This window comes from Mustela putorius, unplaced genomic scaffold, assembly GCF_011764305.1.
Source record: "Mustela putorius furo isolate JIRA1106 unplaced genomic scaffold, ASM1176430v1.1 tig00000596_pilon_pilon_pilon, whole genome shotgun sequence".
In the NCBI taxonomy this organism is placed as follows: domain Eukaryota; kingdom Metazoa; phylum Chordata; class Mammalia; order Carnivora; family Mustelidae; genus Mustela; species Mustela putorius.
Window position 1 is genome coordinate 15,842,081 of NW_025421428.1, and position 17,305 is coordinate 15,859,385.

A 17,305-nucleotide genomic window follows, 5' to 3' on the forward strand; every position below is an offset into this window, starting at 1 on the left:
TGGACTGCAGAATATGTTTATTGAGGGGAAGAGGGAGGCCCAGGGTTGGGGAGGAAGGGGTGACCCAGGAGGACGGTGGGTCCGGACAACTCCACACGACAAGGTCTGCTGCTCCAGCTCGCCCTGCACAGACAGGAAAGGCCCAGTCACTCCAGACACCCATTCAACAAACACTCCTCGGAGCCTCTCGCTGCCCCCATCCCGGCACGCGTCGTCTGCAAGGCCAGAGCTAACTCCGCCATCGAAGCTTCCACAACTGCAGAAGCTCACCACGGTGGCCCCAGAGGCCAGCAGCACACCGTGGCTTCCCGCGGTCCTGGGGACCCCAACACACTCTCCAGCACCTTGCTTGCTCCCTGGCCGGCATAGCAAGAATGCCCCACAAGGGCCACTGAACCACAACTAAACCCCCAGACTCAGCCCCTGAGAGGGGGGTCCACGTGGGACGCTTTACCCTGGAAGTTGGGGCGAGGCCCGCAGCAGGACTCTGGGGCTCCTACTCTCCAAAGGTAGAACCTCCCAGAGGCTGACCTGGCATGTCCCTCCCCCTCTCCTCCCACCGAGGACAAGCACCTGTGGGGCGCGGAGGGACCAGGGGTCGGCAGCAGCTTCTAGACACACGAGAAGTTGAAACAGCCCAAGGCCCCCTGGGTGAATAGCCAGCTGGGCCGGGAGAGCAGAATGCCAGGGGCGATAGTGGAGGGGGTGCTGGGGGGTGGCGGGGGGATGCCAGGGGGCGATGCTGAAGGAGATGCAGGGGGAGATGCCGAGGGAGATGTTGGGGGGAAGGCAGGGGCATGCGGGGGGAGAAGGTAGGGGGATGCCGGGAGGGATGGTGGGGCGCGCCCTTCGGAACGCGGAAGGAGCCCCCCCCCACACACAGGCCAGGAAGGACCACAGGGCTGCCTCTGACACTCCTGTTATTTATTGTCTTACGTGGGTTCCCAAACTATTCATTGTGAACTTGGTAAGGGGCTGGACATTTTCTTCGCATCTACTTGGGGGGAGGGTGTCCCCAAGAGTCCACCTACTTCCATGTCCCGATAACCCTATAACGGCAGGGCCATGCAAGGTGGCGGCTCCCGTCTCATGGGACCCTCCGGGGGAGACCAGGTTCCTAGACAATTCCAAGGCCTAGTACCCCAGGGAGGTAGCCAGAGGCGGCAGGACACACCGCACACTGGATTGACAGCATCTCCCGGACTCACGTCCACCCAGGGCCTCAGAGCAGGACCTTCCCTGGAGACAGGGTCTTTGCGGACGTGACCAGTTAAGGACGGAGACGTTGCTGTCGTGGACTTAGGGCGGGTCCGGCCCCCGTGACCGGTGTCCTCGTCAGAAGAGGGACATTTGAACGCAGACACACAGAGGGAGGACAGCCGTGTGACCATCGAGGCAGAGACAGCAGGGACGGGACTACAAGCCAAGGGAGGCGGAGGCCCGCCCGCACCAGCAGGAGCTGGGAGAGGCCAAGGTTCGGCCCTGAGCCTCCAGAAGGAATCAGCCGGGCCCTGGCTCTGGCCTCCAGAACGGTGGCGAGAACAAACTTGTGTCATATGTGGTAATTTGTTAAGGCAGCCCTAGGAAATCAGAGGAGGCTTCCTGGAAGAGGTAGCATGTAAGCTGAGGCCTGAATCGTGGAAGCGGCCGGCTGGGCAGCTGGGTGGGGGCTGGGGGAGTGGGATCCACACATGCAGAGCAGCAGACAGAGCAGCAGCCCAGGGCTGTCCACGCAGGCCCTGGAGAACAGGACGGAGAGGCCGCCCTGCCTCGCGCCTACCTGCGAAGGGCTGAGGTGGGTCTCCACAGGTGTCAGGGAGCTTCCTTGTCCCCAGAGGAGCACGCGTCTGCGGGAAGGAAGACGGAGAGGCTGAGCTCGCCGGACTGCCCACAGCTTCCTGCAGCCTGACCTCCTGGGCCCCCAAACAGCCCCAGCCCCTGAAAGCCTCTCCCTCCCGGCTGCCCATAACCTCCTCCTCAGTGTGCGCGGGCGGGAGGAGGGGGCTGCGGCCCGCCTTACGAGAGACACCACCTGGTCTGGCTCACTCCCAGGGGTCGGGAAGGGGCCTGCGCACCTGACTTGGGCAGCATGACCATCATGTCGTCCTCGAGCCCCACCGTGGGGTAGAAGTCCCGGAAGGTCTTCACAGCTTGGGGACTTGCTTCCTGGGTCCGGCCTGAGGCAGAGCAGGGCCCCAGTGAGCTCTGTGTCCCACAGAGGTTGTGGGGTGGGTGGAGGTCTCCTGGGCTCACAGAGAGGTAAGGGGAAGGGGGCAGAGGCCTCTGGGGCTCACAGAGGTGAGGGGAGGGGAGGGGGGAGGTCTCCCGGCCTCAGCGCTCTTCCTTAAGAGTTGACAGCCGGTCCATCACCCAAGACTGAGCAGGTTGTGCACTGCTCAAAAGTGCCTGCCTGGCCGGGGAATCAGGGGGACTGAAGCCGCCCGGAGGGGTGTCCTTTCCTAATCCACACAGGGTGTCTGGGAGACTGGCAGGCCTCGGGTGTTCCCCAGGGCCATGTCCCCCTGGGCCCCACACCCCTCAAGCCCCCCAAACCAGTCTCTAGCCCTCACCCCAACCTCTGCACCTCGGGGACCCCCTTGCCCACTTTGCCAAGGCCCTCAGAAATTACAGCAAAACGGAACCTCAGCCTCACTTCGGCTCTCAGGCAGCGGGGCCAGAGGGCGGCAAGGCCCCCAGAGGCCCCTCGCACCGACTCCTCCCCTCTCCGAAGAGCTGCGGGGTCCCGCCACCCCCCCCTTCTTGGCTGCCCGTTGGGGTGACAGAGGAGGGGAGGCCGGGCCTGAGGGGCCGCGCCGGGGGGAGACGGGGCAGGGGGCGGCCCCAGGTGGGGGCGGAGAGGCCCAGGGGGGCAGCAGCCAGCGAGGCCAAGGCGTCCGGGCGCTCACTGTAGAGCTGCACCATGGTGCTGAGGGCTCCCTCCAGCTCCTTGTAGATGTAGACCACGGCAAACGAGCTGTAGTCCGTGTCCGCGACGCGCACGTCCAGGTAGCCCAGGGCTGCAGAGGGAGGGGGAGCCAGCCGTGGGGGAGGGCCCGGGGCCCGCGCACAGACCCCCACCCACGCCGGCCTCCGCTCCGGGGCTCAAGGAAAGGGCAGAAGGTGGAGAGAAGGAGGGGTGGGGAGGAGGGGGGGCGGGGGCGTGGCCCCAGGTAGAAGGACCGTCCATGTCACGCCATGGAGACGCTTTGTCAGGGGTCCCTGAGGGCAGGCGGGGCAGGACCTACCTGGGACTCTGAAGTGGCCCTCGGAGCCGACCCTCAGGTACTCGGCGTCCAGCAGGTGACAGCCGTCAGCCCTGGGGGGGCACAGCCCGGGGCTCACTCTCAGCTGCTGGCCTGCCCCGCCCGCACCGCCAGCCCCACCATACTCACCGAGGGAACTGCATGTGGACACTGAGGTTGCCCCCCGCCATGGCCTCGATGGTCCTAGTGGACATCAGCAGGTGGTCCTTCTTGCCCAGGAAGACCTTGCAGTCGGAGACCATGGAGACCACGTACCAGAGGCCTGAGAACTGCAAAGCAGCTCGGTGGCCGGCTCTGCCCTGGGACCGGGGCCACGAAGCCCACGGCCACACAGGCTTGTTGGACCCACGCAGCTGGGGGTCTCGTGCTCATACCCCCGTTCTGCCACCTACCTGGACAGGTCGCATGACCTCTGTTCCCCCAGCTGTGAAATGGGTCAGTAATTACCCCCACGCGGTTGTTCCAGGATTAAGTGGAGAGAGGGTCCGAGGGTTGGCGGGTTCAAGGCCCAGAGCAGGTCCGCCGTGGGCCCCACCCTGTTATCCTGTGGGGCTCAGCCCCCATGTCCACCCGCGCCACAGCACAGGGGCCTTTGTTACCTTCTTGGCATCAAAATCTGGCTGCAGCAGAACCTCGGCCCCAGCCACGGACACCCAGAGCAGCAGCAGGACCTGGCCCAGCAGGACGCACTTCAAGGCCATGCCTGCCCCCCGGCTCCCAGCGCGGGAATCCCAGCCCCAGGAGGCCAGGCTTTATAGCCCAGCGGGCTTAGCCGAGGGGCCGTGGGGCAGCAGATGCACTTGGCTCTGGAAACTCAGCCTCCATTGTCCATTGTCCTGCACAGCCACGCGAGGTCCCCCACCGGCCCCGGGGGTCATTTCCTGGAGGGCTCCAGAGAGGCGGACTCTCCCCTCTCACCTCTCCGATCCGCACCTGCCAGCCCGTCGCCGAGGACCAAGCAGAGACCTCACCTTGGCCTCCGTCCACCTCTAGACTGGCTGGGGCCGGGGGCCGGGGGCCCGGGGCACATGGGGGTGCTCCAGCTCACGGGCCCTACCCAGGGTCTGGGTCCCCAAAGTCCTCACTTGTCCATACCCCCCCACACACCGCACACAAGAGTGGAGTCACCATGGGTCAGCCCAGCTGTGACGGAGGGGACATCAGAGGCCTGGGTAACCCCTCACTCTAGGCCCCACTGCCACGCACCAGGTCTTGGGGCCGGTCTGGAGGGCGGAGCTGAGCCGCTGCTTAGGGTGGATTATGGCGTCACAAATGTCTTATCAAAGGTTGCATAAGCATGCAGGCCCGAGTGTCGCCAGGGCGGCACCGTGGGCTGCTGGGGGCTCACTGGCCAGGCCTCCCGCGTGACCTCTCCTGTGCAGGCAGATGGCGCCCTCCACGGGAGGACTACCTGCTGGCCTTGGGGCACACGATCCAGACACCTCTGATCGGGGGCGGGAGGCCCGGGCAAGGCCAGCGCTGCCAAGTGCTTGGCGTGGAGGGGCCTACAGGGCTCGAGAGAGAGCCTCACCCCCAGCGGGGAGGGAGGGGAGGAGGGGGGCTTCTGACGGCCGCCTGCGCTGGGATTCAGGGGATCCCAGCTCCCCGCCAAGTCCCATGTTTACAGAACGTGCATCTGATAAAGGACGTAAATCCTGAATCTACGAAGAACTCTCCAGATGCAATGATAAGAAAAACAAGCAATTCAACTTAAAAAAATAAAAACGAGCAAAGACTTGAAAAGCCGCTTCACCAAAGACGACGTCCAGCTGGAAAACCAACACGGGAGAACGTGATCAAGGGACGGACGGCGAGGCGAGGCTGCTCTGAGACACGGCCCAGCTCTAGGGCTGCGGGTCGCCGTGCCCAAGTCCTCGCTGCCCAGGCATCAGAACGCGGGGCCGGGGCCCTGGGAACCCTGTGGTGGGTTCTCAGAAAGGGACACACTAATTTTCCGGACAATTTAACAATCGCACACCTCAGTGTTTACATGAGAAAAATGAAAAATTGGAAAAAACTCCTGCGCCTAGGTGTTTGGAGGGCTTTATTCAAAACTACCCGGAAGCAGAAGCCACCAAGTGTCCCCCATGGCCACGTGGATGACGAACCGTCCATGGCAGGAGGGCGTGGAAGGAGCAAACCATCCACTCAGGTAACGCGCTTGGAAAATCCCCATCGGTTCCTGGGTGAGAGAGGCCTTTTCAGGAAGACTACAGATGGGGATACCTTTCTAGAACCTTCCAGAATTCGCAAGTGCCCAGGAACAGGAAGCTGCTCGGCGGTGGCGGGCTGGGGGGTGGGTAGGCTTGGCGGCCAGCAGAAGGGCACGCGGCCACTGTCGGACCTGGGATTGTGGCCACGCATCTGCGTCTGTCTATAAACTCACAGAGCTGACAGCGAAAAAGTGAGGTCCGTGTGTGACCGAGACGTTGTTTACAACGCGTAAATCCAGGGCGCCTGGGGGACTCAGTGGGTTGAGCTTCTGCCTTCGGCTCGCGTCATGATCCCAGGGTCCTGGGATCGAGCCCCACTTCGGTCTCTCTGCTCCGAGGGGAGCCTGCTTCCCTCTCTTTCTCTCTGCCTCTTTACCTACTTGTGGTCTCTGTCTGTCAAATAAAATCTTAAAAAAAATAATAAAACGCATAAATACAAGTGACAAATACGTACAAAATCTTCTCCCAAACGCAGCTCCCTGGCTGGGGGACAGGAAGGCCAAAGGAATCCGTCCCATGCCCTCCAAGGCCAGAGCTCCAAGGCCAGGGTGGGGGCAGGACAGGTGCCCACGCCAACCGCAGGCCTGAGCAAGGCCCGGACAACCACAGCCTCGGACGGCCTGAGGAGCCCCCCAGGGGCAGGGCAGCCCCTCTACCCATGGAAAACTCACTGGCCCCCAGCACGTCCCTGCCCAGGGCCTTCACCGCAGCCCAGCCACCGTCGGCTCCCTGTGTCCTCGGCCTCACAGCGGGGGGCAACCTCAAGGAGAACAAATGTGACGCGCCCCGGCATCTGGAGCCATCCCGGCACCAGGCAACACCCGGCCCGCTGGCCCCGTGGCATTTCCAGCACCGGCCCGGAGCCGGCCGCTCCCCGGGCAGCTTGTGGCTTCTGCCCCCTCCTCAAACCGCAGTCTACACCCCACTCCACCCCGATCTCTTTCCTCCAGGCTGTGAGCTTAATCTGCATATTCTTCTGTGTTTACGTATTGTCTCTGCCCTGCACACTCTAAACTCCGGGACAGCCGGCGCTACCAGGGGCCTGACGGCTTCGGATTCCCCAGCTCCGGGCGCAGAAGGTGCTCGGTTCATAGCTGTGGATAAATGAGGGAGTAAGGTCGCTTCGGCCTGCAGGTCCGCTAGAGCCTGGGGCCTCTCTGCTGCGCCACCACGTCTGCAGCCCGTGGCAGGGGTCTGCGTGCTGGCATGGCCTGCCTTGTCCACAGCCGCAGCTGAAACTCCGCCTGGAGCCTCGTCTGGCTTCCCTGCCTCACTGCCTCCCAGCGTCACACTGTGAAGACCAAGGGGCACAGGTGTGAGGGGCTGCCACCTTGCCCATCAGTCCCCCTGGCCGGCCCAGGGTTCTGAGCCTCCAGGAGGAGGGCTAGGACTCAGAGGCTGGTTGGCTCAGACCCAACACTTCTTTCCCTGGAGGTTCTCGTTCTGTTCCTGTTCACCAGACCGCCGAGGCTCCCCTGTACCCACTCTCTTGGTTCTCCAGCACCCTGCTAATCCAGGAGCCCCAGTATCCTTCCAGTAAACTCTCACTGGTTATGGTGGGTCAGGGCTGCTGACCACCTCTCCGACAGGCCCAGCCCAGTCAGGTTCCTGCCCCCCCGGGGTGCTTCCTAACCTTGGGACCCGTCCTCAGGGGAGGAGAAAGAATCTCAGGTGTTCCGAGCCTCCACCTGCTGACCATGGAGGGAGCCCAAGCTGCACGGACAATCAAGGGCCCCCTGGCCCCCTGCACAGTTGGGCTCCACCCCAGGGGGCCCAGCAGGAGGTGGGAGGGGAATGGAGGTTACTTTGTGCTGGCCAGATTCCCCTACAGACCCCAGGGGTCTCACCTACACAGTTCCCCCTCTACGTGCTGGAACAGGTGTCCGCCCCCCCAACCTGGGGTGCTCTGAGCTCTAGGTTCCTGCCCCGGCCCTCGGGGTCTCCCATGTCCCACTCACGTCTGGGGAGTTGCTTTGCAAACACACTATCCGCTTTCCCCTAATTTGCACGTGCCCTCTGTGTCCCTCCAGGGAACGGGCCAGGGCTGGGCACCTCTGCAGTGACTTCACGAAGGGCTCCTGCCCCTCAGGCAGCGTCAACAATGTGCAGGCCAGTCAGGGCGTGGCCTCCTGGGGTGGCATGTCCTGCACCTGAGGGCAGGCCACAGAGCTCTCAGTCACGTGGGCACTTACAGGGCAGGGGTGGTGCCTCAGCCGCCAAGGACCACACTTCCTGGCTCCAGTCAGCCTCTGGATGACCAGCCGCTGCCCTGCTGCAAGCTTCAGGCTTCCTCCCGTCTGCTGGGCCTCCAGTTTCATTGGAGCAGCCACAAGAATGGGACCGAGAAGAGGAAGGAGGAAGAGGAGGGAGAGTGGGACAGGGGAGGAGGCAGGAGGCGTGGAGGGAGGGGAAGGACAAGGAGGGGGGAGGAGGGCAGGGGGAGAGAGATGAAGGGGGGGGCAGGAGGGGAAGGGGGGTGGGGAGACCCCTGTCTGGGTAGGAGGGGCCGGCTCAGATGCATCAGCTTGCCCACACGCACCCCTCCAGGTGTGGGCAGGGGGGAGGCAGGTGGTGGGAAGGGCAGAAGCAGCTCATCCTGGCAAACGGAGTGTGGACAGCACAGGATGGCCTCCTTGTGCTGCCAGGGAAGGCGGAAGGGTACCGGCCTGAAGCCCACTCTCCCCGGTTGTGTGCAGACCTGAATCTAGGGCTCTGGGGGCTTGGGACAAGGCGACCATCCCCCAAGCTTGCCCTGGCTTTCCTGGCCCTCTGGGCAGCCAGACCACGGCAGGGAGAACCATCAGCCCCAGGCCCCACCGGGAAAGATGTGCACTGTCTCCCCTACAAGAAACCGACCCCGGCCCGCACCACCCGGAGCGCTTGCTTCTCTCCAGCAGGCCTGGGTTCACAGCAACCCCTCCCACTCCTTCTCCATAAAGTACTTCCTCGTGGTCATTGGTTGGCCTCATCCCTGGTTTTGCTGTGGCTCGCATGTCCCAAATTGCAAGTCTCTGCTGCTCCCCAGTAAACTCCTGGTTGCTGGTAAAATAACTTGTTTTTCAGGTCAGTGCTACCGTCTAGGGCAGGGAGGCGGGGCGGGGGAGGGGGGGCCAGGGGCGTCTGGCCCACCCAGAATGCCCAGCCTTGGCCCCTGGACAGAGGCTGTCCCCCACTCAGGGGGCCTCATCCTCCGGACGGGAGGTAGCTGGCCTCTACCCTGTGGCTGGGGCATACTGGGGAGCTGGACCCACCCACAGGCCACGCGACGCCCAAGCCGTGTCCATTCCCAAGCCCACGCGCCACCTAGGACTTCAATGTTCTGACCGGCGACCTAAACTGATGCCCCCTCTCCCCCAGAAGACCTGGCCAGGCCCCAGCCTCATTGCCCCTCTACTTCAAAGACCACCTGAGTCCACACCGCAGACTCTCTGCCATCACTCAGACCCTCGGCCCTTCCCACCCTCTCTCAGGTCCCCCCCAGCCCCGCCCCTCCTGCGAGCTCGTCCCCGCCCCTTCGCCGGTCCCGCGCAAGCTCCGCCCCTTTCGCACCCGCCCCTCCGCCCCTGCCCGCGCGTCCTGCAAGGCTCCGCCCCCTCTTCGCTCCGCCTCCCCCAGCGCGCAGCCCGCGCAGGCTCCGCCCCTGTCCACACCCGCCCCTCCGCCTGTCTCACGCGGGTCCCGCCCCCGCCCCCCTGCACGTCCCGCAAGGCTCCGCCCCCCTGCTCGCCCCGCCCCCCGCACGTCGTGCGCAGGCTCCGCCCGTCCGCTACGGGTGACCTGCCAGCCATGGTGAACCTGGGCCTGTCCCGGGTGGACGACGCCGTGGCCGCCAAGCACCCGGTGAGAAGGCCGGCCTGGCACGCGGGCCCCGGACCTCAGAAGCTGACCTGAGCGGGGCGGGTGGGGCCTCGATGGGGGGCTACGCTCCTCGGGGAAGAGAGTCGGGGGGAGGACGCTCCGGCTGTGGGCATCGGGGCAGCCTGGGTGGACCTGGAGGCAGGTGTGGGCAAGCCCCAGGGCCTCACGACGAGTGATCCCGCTCCCTGCGGCCGGAGTGTGCCCGAGGGCGGGTCGGAGGGCCTGTGAACGGCGCGGGGACTGAGCCCTCACCCCTCCGCCGCCGCAGGGACTGGGGGAGTACGCCGCGTGCCAGTCCAAGGCCTTCGTGAAGGGCATTTTCAGCTTTGTCGCAGGTAGGCTGGGTCCAGACGTCCTGGGGTCCGGACAGACCGCACCTTCCCGTCTCACCCGAGTGCCGAGCAGGGGCCGTCCAGTCCCCTGTCCTCGGAGGCTGGGAGCCTGACGGCTGCTGTGGGCGCCCAGGCGGTGGACAGGCTGGCTGATGGGGACCTTGGCTCTGGGCAGGCACCGGCGCCGCCTTCGGCCTGCAGATGTTCATCCGGAGGAAGTTCCTGTACCCCTTCCAGTGGCATGTGCTGGTGGCCGTGGGTGGGTACCCCAGGGGCTGTGCCTCCCGCGTTGACATGCACCTGAGTCGCCAGAGGTGATGCTGGCTTTCCGGCGGGGTGTCTCCACTGGGGTGGGGAGGCCGTGGTCCCGTGCATCCCCACCTCCTGGGACGGGGTACCAGTTCTCGGTGCGAGTCCTGCCAAGCCCACAGGACCCTCTGCCCAACTGGCCCGTGGCCCCTGCTCCCCAGTCACAGGCTCGGTGGCCAGCTACTGGGTGACCCGAGTGGAGTCGCACAGATGCAGCAACCTCTGGCTCTTCCTGGAGACGGGGCAGCTCCCCGAAGACAGGGGTGCAGGTGAGAGGCCAGAGGGCAGCAGAAAGCAGGACCTGAGGCTCTGGGGCCAGAGGTTTCGGCAGGCAAACCCGAGGCCCACGGTATCGACTGGACAGGGCCTCTCCCCTCTGGCCTGTCCATCCTGGAGGGCAGGAGCGGGTGGCATGCAACAGCCAGACCTTCCTGAGCCCCTTGGGCAGGAGGGGAGTGCAGAATCAGGTGTGTGGTCACCCCAAGAAGGGTGTCCAGACACCAAGCTGGCTGACGTCAGGCCTGTGTCCTTCTGGTGAGCGGCTTAGGCTGTGGTTCCAGCTGTCTCCCTTTGCCTCCTACAGATCGGCACAGCTAGGAGAGCTCCACCTGGGGCGCAGAAGACCTGGGGCGGAAAATTTCGAGCCCTCGGGGCCTCCTCACCTCAGGCTTGCCCTCCCCCCTCACACAGGCCCTCCCCACAGCCTAAGGTGACCCAACAGTGTCCCCTGCAGACATTCATGGGAGGTCTGCCAACCCTGTGCAAACCTTTGCTACTGCCCAGGTCACACCAGCGGGGCTGTCCCTGCAGTGGTTGGCCTCCCAGAGGGCAGTGAGAAACATGGTGGATGCTGAGAGCTGGAGAGCATCAGAGAGGCCCTGGCACTTGGTGGAAGGGACTTCTGCGGGCCCTGGTGCTCTGACACTCTCTGTCTGGCCCTGGCGTCCCCCACAGTCCAAGGGGACAGCTGCTGGGGGGCTTGCTGCACAGATAAAGGCCTTGCCTTTTCCCAGCTGAGTTCTAAAACCATTGGGAAGGGGCGCCTGAGTGGCTTAGTGGGTTAAGCCTCTGCCTTCCGCTCAGGTCATGATCTCAGGGTCCTGGGATCGAGCCCCGCATCGGGCTCTCTGCTCAGCAGGGAGCCTGTTTCCCTTCTCTCTCTCTGCCTGCCTCTCTGCCTACTTGTGATCTCTGTCAAATAAATAAATAAAATCTTAAAAAAAAAAATACAACCATCGGGAAACACGTCAAAGCAGTAAGAAAATAGGAGACACAGATCCTCTCGGCGCCATACACTGGCACTGGAGGACCCGCCAGGGCAGTTGCCAGCACAGCCCTAGAATCCAACGGTTCCACAGGCCTTCCCACGCGGGGTCTGCTTGCATACGTCCAGCCATGAGGGAGCAAAGCAGGGGTGTGCGGCCTGGTAGCGCCTGGCCCCTGGGACTCAAGGCACAGGAAGTGGCCATGCCTACCTGTCTACCATTCCAAACACACCTGTCAGATGAAGTCACTTCACTCCAAGGCAGGGGGAAGTGAAGGGTGGAGGGCGGCCAGAGCTAGCTTACTGGAGTTCCGTCCACAGGGAGGGAAAGCTCTGAGTGGGCATGACTACATGCCCCACACACCCGACGGAGGGAGAGGCAGCGATGACATAAAAGCTGGGCAAGTCCATCGTCCTGGGCAGCGGCCCTCCCGGTCACACTGAAGGCCCACGACCTGGAGCCATGCTGCTCCAGCCCCAGCCCAACTCCTGCACCTCCCGGCCTAGCCGGTCATTGAGAAGAACGCTGAGCGCCTACTGTGCACCAGGGAATCGGTGAGTGGGCAGGCAAAGTCCAAGATAACCATGGTGTGAGTGAGCGAGGGTTGGGGTTTTCTTTCATGTAAGTGATCCAGGGTTGACAGGTGCTCAAGGACTCCCTCCAGTCTGCCCCCTGCTGTCCCTGCTGTCTCCCCTGCTGTGGCCTCTCTTCCGGGTGCACCTCATGGTCTCGGGCAGCTGCGCCAGCTCCAGCCATCATGCCTTCATCCCAGTCACTAGGGAAGACGATAGTTCACTCACCGCTTGGGCTTACCCTCCACCAGCCAAAATTAAGTCATGGGGTACACGCCTAGGAGGACCGCCTCGTTCTGGGCAGCCACATACCCCACTAAAGTTCAGGGGTTTGAGGAACAAGGCAGAACCAATACTGAGGGACAGCGAGCAGGCTTTGCCTGCGGCCCAGGGAGAAGACGGGGTCGGGGGATGCCTATGGCTGGTCCTTCCAAACCCCTGCGGCCTCAGAGGGTGGCAGAAAGTGAGCCCGTGGAGTTTTAAATGGGACAGGACTCACTTTCTTCAAAAAGTGGCAATGACCAGGAAGTGACCCCTGTGTAGGGTCTTAGCCTGCCAGCCATGGTTATGAACTGCGTGTCCCTAAATTTACACATCACAGACCTAACACCCAGGACTTGGCATATGACTACATTTGGAGACAAAGCCTTTAAAGAAATGATCGCATTAAAATGGGGGGGGGGGGCTGATCCCGTCTGGACTGTGTCCTTCTGAGGGGAGGACACAGACACGAGCAGAGGGACGAACTTGTGGGGGCGCAGCGAGAAGATGGCCATCTCCTAGCGCAGGAGGAACCAGCCTGCCAGCACTCCGATCTCAGACTTTTAGCTTCCAGGATATGAGACAATAAATTTCCACGCTGGCAGCCACACGGGCTGTGACTCTCTGTTACGGCAGCTCCAGCAAGTTCACGCAGCGTGGCCGGAAACAGTAACCGAGCTGGTACGCACCCCTGGGATCCCAGGCTGTCAGGGGTTCAGGGCCTACAACTCCAAGAGCAGCATGGGCTGGGGTGGCCCCTCCCAGAGTAAGTGGCACCGAAGGCTAGACCCAGGAATTCCCCCAAGGAGGCAGAGGCAAAGCAGGACGGTCTCTAGGCAGCAGGCAGAAGGCAGGGAGAGGTGGGACCTCACGAGCCAGCTCGTCCAGTCTGTGAGTCTGAGCCTGGGGTGTGCTGAGGGAACGGAGATCCCATAAGGCAGAGGTGAGACGTTTTAGGAGACTCAGTGGAGGACAGCATGGAGGTGTGGAGGGTAGGGGGGGGGCTGGTGTGGGTACGGTGTCAGACCACCACAGACCTTCCTGTGGAAGGCGCCTCCTCCCATACCCCTGAGCCGAGAGCAGCCACAAGACACACATCCTGGGGACAGCCCCCCAGGCACGCTCGGGGCAGCAGGTGGGGGCAGGGCAGTCCAGGACTGCCAGGGTTCCCTGAACTGGACATCGAGAACCTTGGCCCCCATCACAATGGGCCGAGATTCCGGGGATAAGCTGAACTGCGTGCAGTTCTGCTGAGCAGGCTCAGCACAGGGAGGGCGGGAGGTGCAGAGGGTCCCGAGAGGACCCCGAGGGCCACCATGAAGATGCGCAGCGAGGCAGAGGCGGACGAGCAAATCCAGGAGCTGAAGACGATCACTCGGCTCCAGGGTGAGCCGCCCCCCAGGGGACCACCCTGCCCGGCCCCTCCCTGGGCTCAGAGCTCTCAGATTTAACACAGGGCCAGTCCAGGGCATACAAGGGCTAGTGGCCACCCCCCCCCCAACAGACCTACGAGAAGGGACCAAAGGGACTGCCATGCAGGGGGGCTTCAAAGAGATGTGTGAGCCCTGTGAGCCCCAAAGCTAGAGGAGACAGGAAAGGACCCACCTGTTTCTCTGGCCCGTGGGTCTGGAAGGGATCCCAGGATGTGCCCCGCACAGCCACCCCCATAAGCACCGTTGAGCCAGGAAGCCCATGACCCTGAGCAGTGGGGGGAAGGACTGTGCCGTGGGATCAGCGTTCTCCTGCCTGCCCCACCTCGGACAGCCCTGGTGTGGAGACCCCTCGGCTCGGGGACCCAGACCCACCCACATCCTGGCCCCCTGGCCCCCTGGCCCTCTGCCCCTCCGCCCCCACCCCCCACCCCAGAGCAATGCCGGGCACTGCAAATCCAAGCGGTAAAGGAGAAGACGGCCAAGAACAAAAGCACGCTGGCCCTCCTGCGCAGCGGCATCCGTCGCGGGACCCAAGACTGGGCTTTGGCCAAAAAGGTGAGCAGTCCCGTCCCCACCCTGCAGACCCCTGGCTGGGGATGGGGGGGTGGGGCATGCACCTGCCACAACAGTCCCACACACAAGTGGAGGGCAGGCGCCCTCTCTTCTCCCCCCTCCCCTGCCCTTCTGGAGCCGGCGGGCATCCTGGGGAGGGGCTTCCCAAGACCTGTTCCCCTAGCTGCAGTTACTCCCAAAAGTCTGCCGGCAGGGTGGGCCTGGCCGGGGTCCTTTTGGGGGCCTACCCCCTACAGCACGGGCCCCTCTGTCTCTCTGGCCTTGGAGGGGAGCCCTGGGCCCTCTTCTCCAGACTCCCATCACAGCTCAGCTGGAATGGTCTGGATGGGGCCTTGCTGCTGGGCTGCACAGGGTAGAAGAGGCCAGGGGAGAATGCCTGGAGGGATGGGGGCCTGGGGGTCCACACAGACCCCGGCTCAGCCACTGCCGCTCTGCAGTACGACCAGCGGACCATTTCCAAGGCTTGCAGGAAGGACACGTCCATGAGGCTGGCCCACGGCCGCTCCACCATGGAGGTAAGGTGGCAGGGGGGACCCCTCGGCTTCGCCCAGCCAGTGCGCACCCCCCACCACCACCACTAAACGGCGCTGCGGAGCCCGTCCCGATCCCGGGGTCCCGCCGCTCCAGCCCCGCCGCGCGTCGGCTCCCCGTGCGCACCCACGCGCGGGCCGTGCCCTCCCTGACCCAGGTGGCGCGGGAGAAGCTGCGGAAGTACGTGTTCGACCGCGTGAACGTACACAACGTGCTGATCCACCTGGTGCGGCGGCGGGGTCAGAAGCTGGAGAGCATGCAGCTGGAGCTGGCCAGCCTGAGGAGCCAGCCGGCCGCCACCAAGGAGGAGCTGCACCTGCTGCAGGTGGCGGGGGCGGGGCCGCGGGGGCGGGGCCAGACGAGAGACACCGCCCTCCCCTGGAAGAAGGCGCAGCCTCCAGGTGGGCACCCGGGTGCTGTGTCCCTAAGAACAGTGTGCCCTCGGGCCACCCCAGGTCATCCGCCAGCTGGAGAACAGCATTGAAAAGACCATGGTCAAGATCACCACAAGTCAGAACATCCACCTGCTGTACGTGGGCCTGCTGGATTACCTGAAGAAAGTGAGCCCCTCACCCCAGTCCCCAGCCCAGGGAAGCCATCTGGCCGCCGGCGCCGGGGGTCTCAGGACCCAGACTCGGTGCAGGGCTGGCATCTCAGTGGGGACAGGAGCCTCCGGGCGGGACCCGCGCCCCCCGCCCCCCCCCCCCCCCCCCCGCGGAGGGGAAGGACTGCAACTTCCTTCAGGCCAGTGTGCCTCAAGGACAGACCCCTGCTTTGGGACCCCGCTGAGCAGGGGCACATGTACCTGTCTGGAAACTTGTTATTTGCTACTTCAAAAGGCACATCATGGCATGTATCAGCATTGTGTGGGTTTTCTCGCATGTATTTGCTGGCTCAGCGTTGAGTTTTGCCCCATTCTTTGTCCTTTGCCTGGCCTCTGGGGGCAAAAATGGGTCCTGAGCCCTCAACAAGTTCCCTGTTACAGAGGACAAGCCACCTCTGAGCAGGCCGGTAACCTCGAGCTTGCTCCCACTTCTTCCAAGCCGGCTGACCCCACCCGGCCCCCATCAGAAGAGGCCTGGAGGAAGCCCCCAGGGTCCTTGAGTCCCACTGGGAGGCAGGGCCCCTCCATGGGAGGGGGAGGAGGAGGAGACAGGAGGGCTGGACGGGGGTGGGGGTGGGGGGTTGGGGGGGGACAGGAGGGCCGGCCGCGGTGCTGCGAGGAGCAGTGTGGCCGGAGGGCAGGGACAGTGAGGGAGTTCTCCCCAACTCCCTCATCCTGAGGCTGGCGCTCGGGCAGCCAGGTGGGTGGCCGGCGGAAGTGGGGTGGGGGAGGAGGGTGGTGTGGGCACCGCAGCCCTGCTGGCTGGAGTCACAACCCTCTGGGTCCCGCCGGTGGCCCAAAGAGCCAGGCACCGCGGCCCTCTTGCCTGTCCCTCTGCCTGGGCGCCCTGTGCCTAGAGACCTAGCTGCAGGTCCTTCCTGGGCCCCTCCTCACACCCCTGCCCTCCGCTGCACTCCTGGGTCCAGCTCTCCTTCATCTGGGAGCAGGATGTCCCCCCAGGGGCATGTTCTTTGCAGAACAGACACATTGTTTTCTTAATTAGGCTCCATGCCTAGCGTGGATACCAGCATAGGGCATAGGGCTTGAACTCACGACCCTGAGATCAACACCTGAGTTGAAGCAAGCATCGGATACCAACGAGCTGAGCCACCCAGGCACCCCAGAACATAGGCATTTTAAAAAAATAACTCCCATAGTCATCTATGTTTAAAAAAAAAAAAAAAACCTAGCAAAGATTCTACATTGTAGTAACCAGTAACAAAATACTAAGTCCGATATATTGGGTATTCATGAACCTGGCTCTGTGCTCCTCCTTATACCGTCTCAACACATTCTGACAGCTACCTTCCGAAAGAGCCGTTATCCACAGACGGGGACACTCAGAGAGGTTAAGTGGCTTTCCCGAGCTCCCACAGCCAGCTGGCCGGGGCAGCCTTGGCCTTGAGCTCCGAGTCTCTGACCACACATCTGTGTGCTGAGCCTCCCTGCCTCACTTCGGGCAGCAGCCAGTCCCTAGCAGCTCCCTGGGGTGCGGCCGCTCCTCCCACAGTGGGACACCCCATCGCCATCCTCAGGGCTCACGCAGTCTAGGGTAAGGAGTTGGGGGTCGGCATCATCCACTCTGGAAGTGCAGCATCTGATTGGCCACAGGCCCTGCTCTTCCCCCCCATTTTTTAAAAGATTTATTTATTTTAGAGAAAGAGCGTGCACGGGAGAGTGCAGAGGAGGGAGAGAGAATCTCAAGCTCCGCACCCAGCTCAGAGTCTAACTTGGGGCTTGGTCTCACGTATGACCTGAGCCAAAATCATGAGTGAGGCACTCAACCGATGGCGTCACCGGGCACCCCTGTTCTTGCCCTGTTCGATGCAGGAGCTGACCGGGTACCCCATGGAGCTGGACAAGCTGCAGAATCTGGTGGATGACTACTGCTCAGAGCTGTCAGACATGACAGTCATGTCCCAGGACGCTATGATGATTACAGATGAGGTCAAGGTGAGCTCAAGCCCCAGGGCTAGGGGTCCCACAGGGCTCCCTCGAAGACCCATCCGGCCCAGGGTCTGCAGGAACACCCCAGACCCACACAGCCTGCCATCAGTGGCTACCCCATGAGCCTGCTCTGCTCACACATGA

At 63.4% G+C, this 17,305-nt stretch overlaps 3 protein-coding genes across 14 annotated transcripts in view; 2 read left to right on the top strand and 1 right to left on the bottom strand.

Moving 5' to 3' along the window:
* Window positions 1-17,305, bottom strand: part of LCN15 (lipocalin 15) — a 23,542-nt gene continuing 6,237 nt past the window's right edge. Inside the window, exons 1-9 of one of the 6 annotated variants that reach the window (XM_004756919.3) lie at window positions 4,182-7,887; window positions 3,863-3,934; window positions 3,656-3,687; window positions 3,393-3,532; window positions 3,246-3,316; window positions 2,907-3,017; window positions 2,076-2,177; window positions 1,781-1,847; window positions 1-123 (exon numbers count right to left, since the gene is read on the bottom strand). In XM_004756919.3, the coding sequence (XP_004756976.1) occupies window positions 1,813-1,847; window positions 2,076-2,177; window positions 2,907-3,017; window positions 3,246-3,316; window positions 3,393-3,532; window positions 3,656-3,670 (474 nt within the window). In that variant the 5' untranslated portion in view covers window positions 3,671-3,687; window positions 3,863-3,934; window positions 4,182-7,887 and the 3' untranslated portion in view covers window positions 1-123; window positions 1,781-1,812. Of the gene's footprint in view, window positions 124-1,780; window positions 1,848-2,075; window positions 2,178-2,906; window positions 3,018-3,245; window positions 3,317-3,392; window positions 3,533-3,655; window positions 7,890-17,305 lie in introns of those variants that run through there. The other 5 variants (XM_004756918.3, XM_013058509.2, XM_004756916.3 and 2 more) reach the window with 5 other exon arrangements.
* Window positions 8,813-11,132, top strand: TMEM141 (transmembrane protein 141). 7 transcript variants are annotated; one of them, XM_013058508.2, is made up of 5 exons: window positions 9,156-9,316; window positions 9,603-9,669; window positions 9,842-9,980; window positions 10,137-10,244; window positions 10,559-11,132. In XM_013058508.2, the coding sequence occupies exons 1-5, from the start codon at window positions 9,263-9,265 to the stop codon at window positions 10,686-10,688; spliced, it is 498 nt and encodes a 165-aa protein (XP_012913962.1). In that variant the 5' UTR covers window positions 9,156-9,262; the 3' UTR covers window positions 10,689-11,132. The 7 variants fall into 7 exon arrangements, with proteins under 7 accessions (XP_044938685.1, XP_012913962.1, XP_004756980.1 ...); XM_004756923.3 differs by having other exon boundaries at window positions 9,842-9,925; XM_045082746.1 differs by having other exon boundaries at window positions 9,204-9,316; window positions 9,659-9,669; window positions 9,800-9,925.
* Window positions 11,135-17,305, top strand: part of CCDC183 (coiled-coil domain containing 183) — an 11,223-nt gene continuing 5,052 nt past the window's right edge. The window contains exons 1-6 of the mRNA XM_004756928.3: window positions 11,135-13,459; window positions 13,940-14,061; window positions 14,517-14,594; window positions 14,768-14,935; window positions 15,066-15,170; window positions 17,045-17,167. Coding sequence (XP_004756985.1) covers window positions 13,390-13,459; window positions 13,940-14,061; window positions 14,517-14,594; window positions 14,768-14,935; window positions 15,066-15,170; window positions 17,045-17,167 — 666 coding nt within the window. The 5' untranslated portion in view covers window positions 11,135-13,389. The remainder of the gene's footprint in view (window positions 13,460-13,939; window positions 14,062-14,516; window positions 14,595-14,767; window positions 14,936-15,065; window positions 15,171-17,044; window positions 17,168-17,305) is intronic.